This window comes from Lipomyces oligophaga, assembly GCF_038497815.1.
Source record: "Lipomyces oligophaga strain CBS 7107 unplaced genomic scaffold V1516scaffold_2, whole genome shotgun sequence".
Lineage (NCBI taxonomy): Eukaryota > Fungi > Ascomycota > Lipomycetes > Lipomycetales > Lipomycetaceae > Lipomyces > [Lipomyces] oligophaga.
This window is the reverse complement of record NW_027117786.1, coordinates 1,249,783-1,258,296: the sequence shown is the minus strand read 5'-3', so window position 1 is coordinate 1,258,296 and position 8,514 is coordinate 1,249,783. Positions and strand designations below refer to the sequence as shown.

Below are 8,514 nucleotides of genomic sequence, written 5' to 3'. Positions count from 1 at the left end.
CTAAATCGTCGAAACTAATTTGATAAATTATCTATACACAAAATGGCAAAGAAAGGAGCAATCTTGAACAACAGTCTTGTTGAGTTCATTCGCAGCGAAAGAGGATGGCCGATTTTCAAAAACTTGCTTTTTTTTGGTGTAAGACTATTATGAATCGTTGTCGAATATCAATAATCTTGTCATTGCTAACTACTAAATTAGACTGCAGTTACGGGGATCAAATTTATCAATTCGAGTGGCGCTTTCCGTTGATAAGATTAGCTCGCCTATATTCGAGATCCATGTTTCGTCATCTAATAAGTACTTGTGGAATGATTTTAGTGAGGTCATGTCTGTAAATAGAATATAATATTATACAATCAATGCTAAATCTATTCTGAGTCATCTTCCTCTTCACTTTCCTCATCAGCAGTTGTCAACCAATCTATGAACTTCTGCACAAATTCCACCACTTTTATCATTTCCGCGTCTTCCTTCCGAGAAAGTTCCGCTTGCCACCACTTTAGAATCGCTTCTTCGTCCAAAATATCCTGGTTGTATAAATTACTAAGTGCATGAACCAAAATCGACGAGCCCTGTGGGTTCCGAGCACATTCGCGTTGGACTAGTTGTATCAAATCGACTTGATCATATAAATCAAACACCTGCCGTTTGAATAGCTTAGCCCACCGGTTTAAAACTGTCTCAACCGCTTGACGAGCTGCACCACCTACTGATAGCTGAGTGATCCTATCCATTAATGCGGCAATTGTCGCAGCTCTAACTTCATGGAATTGTGCGTTCTTAGCCATTCTCAAGGTTCCTAGCTCAAGAGCAGCGATATCAATATCATGATTCTCGGAAATGGCTCGTTCAACACTTGATTGTGCCTCGCGCAGAAAACTTTCGTCGTCCGAATCTTCAGATATAGCAGTTGTCGAACTCGCAGTACTAAAACGTCTCCGGCGCACTTTGCGTGGAAGGCGTTCGTCTTCTGATTCATTCGAAAGAGATGAATCTGATACATTCATTGATGCAGTGCTGTAGACTAATCCTGATGAGTTGACAATCTCCTCATAATCGTCATCTTCCTCTAACTCAGACTCCTCTTCATACTCGAAACCATCACCATCAGGACCCACAACATCAACATCAGTCCGGTCGATCGTATCTTCTTCGCCGCTGGTCTTTGTAAGTCTTTTATCGCCACTGACAACAATGCCCTTGCCAACTACAACGTTATACGATACAATAGCTCCCGGCATAACATGACATCCATCTTTGAGAATCGCACCGTCGCCAATAATCGCACTCTCCACAACAACATTGTCTTCGATCGACACATTATCCCAAATATAAGCGCTAGTGATTGTAACATTTTTTCCGATCTTACATCGACGGCCTATGACGCTACTGCTGACCACCGATCCATCGTCAACAATCGTCCGCGCTCCAATGACTGAACGGCTCTCAATTTTGCACGAACGAGCCAATACGACATCTTCTTCTTTGTAAATATGACCTCGTTGATATCTAAAAGTCTGATCGGCTAGCAGATTACTATCCGGGGTGATAGGATATGTCCATCTAGAAATAACATCCTTACTGACTGCATCATACGTTTGTAGAGATCTGACGCGGGCGGCATAATGATCCGTCACTATATGTGCAAAGATTGTTTTACCCAGTAAATCAGAAGTCAGAATCCCGTGAACGAAATCTTTGCGAATGTGATTGTAATCGAAATTTTCCGTAAATAGAGCCGGAACATCAGGAGAGCAGATGTCAATATGACAATCAATGAAATCGTTTCGAATTACGAGATCAGTACTTTTAGTAAATATTTCCGGTTCCAGTTTTATATTTTTCATCCGCTTCCTACTTTTGACATCCTGATAATGAAGACATTGATTGGTTGCTTCGTCAAGAACAAAAATTGCTGATTCCGCACGAGAGCGAGTTCGATGTAAGGGATTAGCTTCACGAAGTACCATCGTCATAATCGCGTTGCTATCTTTAGCCCGTCGCTGACGATGTTCAGCTAGTACCTTGTCGAATGGAACATTACAAACGATATCTCCACTGACTAGCAAGAAGTCCGATGTAATTAATCCTTTGCCATCCAAGTCGCGCATAGCGTCCCCGACAGACATCGATTCCGGACTGAGAATAGTTTCAATTGTAAATGGAGAGGACGAACTACTCCATCTTGAATTTCTATACAATATCAGACATTCTTGTTCGACTAACAAAATATTGATAATACATACGCTATATATTCTTGTATCTCAGCGGCATGGACACAAGATACAACAATCACCTCGCTAACTCCTGCAAGCGCCAGGAACTCGAATGTATACTCAAGCAATGGCATGTTACACAAAGACAGTAAACACTGATCCCGTTAGAATCAAAAAATTACAAAGAAACAGCACACGTAACTCACTCTTGGTCTTTCTAAAGTTAAGGGCCGAAACCTTGTCTGATATGAATCCGAAAGAACAACGGCTTGTAGTCTCTGTAGAAAAATAAATTAGCATGAATAAATCTGGCAACTCTTGGCTTGCTAACTTCTTCCTGAGTATCATGATCATGAGAGACCTGATTTGTATCATGACCTTTCTTCTTTCCACCTCCGACAGTACCACCTTTCTTTGGGGGCATGTTATATTAAATCGACCGATAATCTTTATTCTCTTCAGTAATGTAGTAATTCAAAGTTGTTCGGCTCTGTGAAATTTGACACTTTCCCTGCGACCAAAATATTACGAACTGAGTAAAATTAAGGGACTAAAGCAAAGTATTATTAACTACGGAGACCACAGTAAGCATTCTTTTATACAGCTGCCCTGTGTTTCAACAGCAACCAAAGCTCTAACAGCTCGCAACGAAATTATCAACTTGAATAATTATAGGAAATCATATATTTTGCAATAAATCCACAACTGACCATGATATTTAACAACCTATTTGCTAATAAGTGCCTTGTGGATCTGCACAATACAGATTGGGCCTGCCTGCTACGTTCTAGTTTTTCAGCCAGCTGATCCTTCTTTACCCATTTCCAACATATGCAAGAGAATTAATTTAACGCCGATGCGCTATTTAATTGGTTGATTAAATTCTTCAGCTTATGATATAAGGGTGATTTAGACTCCATTCGCCTTTTTATAAAGCTTGTGAAAATTTGAGTAAACGAACCGGTACAGAATAAAATCGGGATTGGATTGAGGTAACTTTGGTATATTTTTCGAAGACCGTCCGGTAATTACCATTCAGCCTTATACGAATATAAAAAGTGATAATAATCTATCATAACTTGCTGAATTAGTAACACACTGCCTCGCAAAGTCATACTATTAACTAATAAAGCAAATACTTCGTTAACAAGATTTGGAGCTATAGCGAAATAGAAAAATGCTTTAATTTAGACATATTTATTAAAAGAGATCGATAATATATAAAATAATGCTTCTCTTGTCAAAATTGGCTCGATGGTTTAGTGGTATAATTCTCGCTTAGGGCTGTACTCTAAGTTAAATTGCGAGAGGTCCCGGGTTCAATTCCCGGTTGAGCCCAATTTTTTTTGCAATTACATTGCCTTTTCCTAGAAATATATTTTTTTGAAGTAAATCTACTCTAAATATGAAGTGTTGTCTACTCAGAGCAGAGACGTCGAATGATCAAGATAGAGAAGAATCATTAATATACATTCAACAAAAGTTTACGTGGATTTCTGTAGGATCTGCGAGTCAGCAGCAGCGGCGTTTCAACTGGCAGAAAAACTTTCGACCAGCGAACTAGTGTCATGATCATGATTATGAATCAACTTGAAATAGATTGCGCTTGAATGTGATTTACATTTTATTTGTACCTAATTTCCTTTCGATAAATATGGAAAGAATTTGATTCTTCATCTGCATTTGTTGAAAAGCTGGCGATGAGTTGTAGAAAATGCTGAATCAGCAAGAACAGGCTCAAGGTCGGAGTATTACAGAGAGGCTATCACTCTCTTGGATGACAGAATTGCTAATTCAACGTCTGATTGTCGTAAGAATGGAACAATTGGAAGTTCTAGTGTGTTCTTGATGTGACCAATTTTGGCGGCATACATCTATGGAGTCACCGCGCTGAAGGCAGTTTTTTACGGGTTCAGGGAGAGCCCCTGACTAAAACTGAGGTGTTCTGCCCCGAGAGAATTTCCGGCTTACTCATCTGCTGACCTAAGCTAAATTATATAAGTAGATGTTTGGCTGGCCTCCTTGTTCAGATATTTTTACTATATTCGTTTGGTATCTATTATTCCACACCAATTGAATGCAATCAGTTTTTTGCGGAAATAAGAATAATGACGGACGTTCTATTTTCGCCCATTAAAGTCGGCAGTATTGAGCTTGGTAACCGGATTGTTCTCGCTCCATTGACTCGTTTCCGCAACGACGACGACGGATCTCCGAACGCGGAACTTGCTCCAGAGCATTATGCGGAGCGTTGTCTTGTTCCAGGAACTCTTTTAATTGCAGAGGCAACAGATGTCTCAAAGTTTTCAGGAAGCTATGCAAATGTTCCTGGGTTATACACCGAGAAACAGATTGAAGCCTGGAAGAAGGTCACTGATGCCGTGCACGCAAAGAAGGGATATATCTTTGTTCAATTATGGGCGCTCGGTCGAGTCAACCCTGGAAACTTAGTTTCGGATGTCGTGGGTGCGAGTCCTATCCCTGATGGCGAGGGCAAAGTTCCTCGCGAATTGACCGAGGCAGAGATTCTCGAGTATGAAGATGCGTTTGTCGAGGCATCCAAGGCCGCCATTAAGGCTGGTTTCGATGGTGTCGAGATCCATGGTGCACATGGCTATCTTGTCGACCAATTCATCCAGGATGTATCGAACCAGCGTACTGATAAGTACGGTGGCTCTGTCGAAAACCGAGCTCGGTTTGCGCTCGAGATAGTCGAAAAGGTTTCTGCTGCCATTGGTCCAGAACACACGGGAATTCGTCTTTCTCCATTTTCTCAGTTCCAGGGGATGAAAATGACTGATCCTTATCCTACCTTCTCCTATATCATTTCCAAGCTTCAAGAGTCTTATCCTTCGCTGGCTTATCTTCACGTTGTCGAGCCGCGCGTGTCTGGTGGTAGCGACCGTGAGGCCGAAGAAGGCGAGTCGACTGCTCCTTACCATAAACTTTGGAAGGGTGCCTGGATAGCAGCCGGTGGATTTACTGCAGAGTCAGCAAAGGAATATGCTGCACAATATCCCGAAAAGACTTTGATTGCGTTTGGCCGCTATTTCACTTCCAATCCTGATCTGGTTGCTAAGATCAAAGAAGGCATTCCTTTGGTCCCTTATGAACGTGAGAAATTTTATGTAAACAAGTCGCCTGTTGGATATTTGGATTACAAATATGCTCCTGAATTAAAGGGAAAGTATTATTAGACTTATTTGAACATATAGATCTATCAGAAATAGAATATAGAAAGTGTATTAAATCATAGTATAACCCATAGCAATTAACTAAAGTACATTCACACCAATTACATAACGTAAACATTCCCATCGGAGATCATAATTTGGTTTCTATCCTGCATTGTATTTAGAGCAGCCATGGCTTCCGCATGTGTAAACTTATCTTCCTGCATCATTTGCTTATTCACTTCAGTGATAATTTCATCTACATTTGCAAATTCGTCTTGGAAAAGCGCCGAGTTGAACATCCGGCCCATGATTCGAGTAAAAGTTCGAAGTCGACTAGGTGAGATGCCACAATTAGGCTGTTGGGCAGCTGTTGGCCTCGACGAGACATCAGCGGCTTCATTTACATCGCTAACACCCATTGCTTCGACGGCCTGCGCCAAGAGTTGAAAACTTGTAGTAGACATGTGTTGATCTGAATTTGCCATTTCCAATTCAGTCTCATTTATAGGTGACACAACAGGAGACGAAAGCTGGTTAGTTCGCAGGCGAGTCGCGTAAGAGCTCGTCATTGTATTTGCAGAACTTTGAGAGGCTGGCGCTCGATACGTGGCATCGCCATTCTGATGTAGATCCTCATCATCCGAATCCAATTCATCATCTGATTCACCATCACCATCGCCATCAAGACGGCGGCGTTTACTCCGCGATTCCTTAACGACCTCCTTGAACAACGCGAACCTCAGAATCTGTTCCGCGACTTTAGCATCTCTGCGTTCAACATCCTGCGACAACCGTGCCTTAGCATGTGCGGTAGCTAAACGAATTAATGTTTCGAGCGTACGAGCAGTGATTGGTGAGGTTTTACGCTGATTGGCATTGAGCTCATCATTTCGAAGACCGGCGTAGGTGTTTATAATATATTCTGCCGCAGCCGGCTTCAGAACCGGTCGAATGCGAGTTTTCGCATAGTGTATATACTTCTTAATGAACGGGATACTGAGCACTTCGACTTTATTAGATGCTGTCGAGTTACTGTTCCGAATAGTGACTCCTGCATGAAGAAGCGAGTCATATTTCTCATAGACTCTATGTTCTTCGGCTATCTCACTGTTTGTAGTGTTTTCTTCGTCATCACTATCATCATTTGCTCGATGCGTTGTAGATCCATCGCCGACTTGTAAACTCTGTCCAATGTCTTCGCGAACAGGCACACCTTCCTCGGTACCAGGCTTAATGTATCTATGCATCCGCAGAACATGCTCGCTAATGGCGCGGTCGCGAGCATCGTTAATTTCATCAGTAACAACAAATAACAGATCAAAACGGGACAGCAATGAATCGGGAAGTGCAATATTTTTATGTGGATCTTTGTGTGTGTCGTACTGGCCGTAGACAGGGTTTGCTGCTGCTACTACTGAGCAACGTGCATTCAAAGTCGTGTGAATACCAGCTTTGGCAATTGTCACGGTTTGCTGTTCCATGACTTCGTGAATTGCCACTCGATCGATGTCACTCATCTTGTCAAACTCGTCTATACAAACAACTCCGCGGTCTCCCAAGACCATGGCACCAGCTTCTAGTCTGCGTTCGCCAGTTTCATGATCAGATGTGACCGCAGCAGTCAAACCTACTCCAGAAGATCCACGACCTGTGGTTGCGATTGCCAAAGGAGCAGTATTTAACACAAACCGGAGTAATTGCGACTTTGCAGTCGAAGGATCGCCTACCATAAGAATATTGATGTCCCCTCGAATATGGGTCCCATTGTCCAGATTTTTCTCCATGCCGCCCAATAGCATCAGCAAGATAGCTCTTTTGATGTAATCATGACCATATATAGATGGCGCAAGAGACTGTGATAAAAGGTTGAAGATATTACGCTTTTTAGAGACTCGATTGATGTTACGGATGTCCAGAGCCGAAACCCGTGCACGCGCAAGACTACCATTAGCTTTCGTGGACAGAAGGACGATGTTATTGGCCAAGATGACGGTTCGGAATAGAGCAGAGCCAGACTCGTTTTTAGAGGACCGTGTCCCTAAGGATTTGTATAATCCTACAAGCTGGATTCTATCGCCGGGTTTAACCGTGTCAACCAGATCATCGTCAAGCATGATGTCGATGCTTCTAGGCAATTGTCCCGCTGGGGCTCTTTCGGGCATTTCCTGGATTGACATCATCTGGTGGTCGCGATATGTACAGTAGCCATATTCGGTAGACAAAGGATGGCCTTCGCGATCTTCTTGAGGATAGACAGACGACTGAAACTGGGCACCGTCATCCATCGTGCGATCTGAGTACTCTTGAGCAAGAAAATGCTCTGTAGCTTCACAGTAATGAACTGACCGAACAATTTTCGGTCTTACTAACGAACATCGCGTCACTATTCCTTCCAAACTCACCAATTTTCCGACATGCTGTGCGGAAATCGTCCGTGGGTTGACTGCATGATTCCCGAAACTACCGCGGAACCCGACATAGAATGCGTCATCTTCAGCAATGTCATGTCGCCTGGGTCCTGAGAGATTACGAACCTCGATATCAAAACCCTTGTCAATCGCAGGTATAAAAGTTGATGGACGGTTAAGAATTCTGTTTCATTAGGTCTATTTAGACGACTCGTGCAGAAGAATTATCAGGATTCAACGCTTACCCATGCCACAGATCTCGATCAAAATCGCGGATCTCATCTAGATCAACAACCAGTCGTCGTTCTCCTCGTGTAAGCATTGTATCAATCATATGCTTGTAATTCGTGCCGGACTCGACAAGAAAATCCTGAAATCGCCTTGTGAGGTCAACGTCAAGAGCGTCGAACGGTTGATCAATATTAGATTCGCCATCTTGGCTCGAAGGATCTCGACGTAAGGTCTCCGCAAAGGTACCTCTTGCTCCAGACATTTTGTAGATTTTGATAAGGTAGTATTAACTATAACAAAGATAATAAACGGAGGAAAATCTGCAAGAACTAACATCTAATTCGAATGGGAAAAGTGAATAATGTCAAAGCTTCGAATCAAGGGATGACTTTGGGAGTTGATGTTCAGGAAACCAGCTTTCACGCGTCGGATCGCATCAAGGAGTTAACGCGTTAGGACAACGCGCCCTGGACGCGTTTA

General features: G+C 42.6%; 3 protein-coding genes and 1 non-coding gene across 4 annotated transcripts; 2 read left to right on the top strand and 2 right to left on the bottom strand.

Moving 5' to 3' along the window:
- Positions 1-38: 38 nt before the first annotated feature.
- Positions 39-2,762, bottom strand: V1516DRAFT_634398 (nucleotide-diphospho-sugar transferase). The gene is made up of 4 exons (XM_066919995.1): positions 2,551-2,762; positions 2,426-2,497; positions 2,250-2,374; positions 39-2,196 (listed from the first exon to the last, which is right to left on the bottom strand). Exons 1-4 carry the CDS (start codon positions 2,641-2,643, stop codon positions 372-374), a joined length of 2,115 nt encoding a protein of 704 aa, XP_066779108.1. The 5' UTR covers positions 2,644-2,762; the 3' UTR covers positions 39-371.
- Positions 2,763-3,467: 705 nt separating this feature from the next.
- Positions 3,468-3,557, top strand: V1516DRAFT_t18. Its single transcript has one exon. It is a non-coding gene; the product is annotated as a tRNA-Pro (tRNA).
- Positions 3,558-4,327: 770 nt separating this feature from the next.
- Positions 4,328-5,416, top strand: V1516DRAFT_662903 (uncharacterized protein; the record flags this gene model as incomplete). Its single annotated transcript, XM_066920470.1, has 1 exon — positions 4,328-5,416. The coding sequence occupies one exon, from the start codon at positions 4,328-4,330 to the stop codon at positions 5,414-5,416; it is 1,089 nt and encodes a 362-aa protein (XP_066779107.1).
- On the bottom strand, positions 5,399-8,336 carry V1516DRAFT_689750 (MCM2/3/5 family-domain-containing protein). The gene is made up of 2 exons (XM_066923819.1): positions 8,049-8,336; positions 5,399-7,987 (listed from the first exon to the last, which is right to left on the bottom strand). The coding sequence occupies exons 1-2, from the start codon at positions 8,294-8,296 to the stop codon at positions 5,515-5,517; spliced, it is 2,721 nt and encodes a 906-aa protein (XP_066779106.1). The 5' UTR covers positions 8,297-8,336; the 3' UTR covers positions 5,399-5,514.
- Positions 8,337-8,514: the final 178 nt, after the last annotated feature.

Coding starts and splice junctions, on each gene's coding strand:
- V1516DRAFT_689750 (XM_066923819.1), bottom strand. CDS start 8,296: ATGTCTGGAGCAAGAGGTACCTTTGCGGAGACCTTACGTCGAGATCCT. Junction 7,988..8,048: donor GATCGAGATCTGTGGCATGG/GTAAGCGTTGAA, acceptor CTAATGAAACAG/AATTCTTAACCGTCCATCAA.
- V1516DRAFT_634398 (XM_066919995.1), bottom strand. CDS start 2,643: ATGCCCCCAAAGAAAGGTGGTACTGTCGGAGGTGGAAAGAAGAAAGGT. Junction 2,498..2,550: donor ATCATGATACTCAGGAAGAA/GTTAGCAAGCCA, acceptor ATTTTTCTACAG/AGACTACAAGCCGTTGTTCT. Junction 2,375..2,425: donor TAACTTTAGAAAGACCAAGA/GTGAGTTACGTG, acceptor TAACGGGATCAG/TGTTTACTGTCTTTGTGTAA.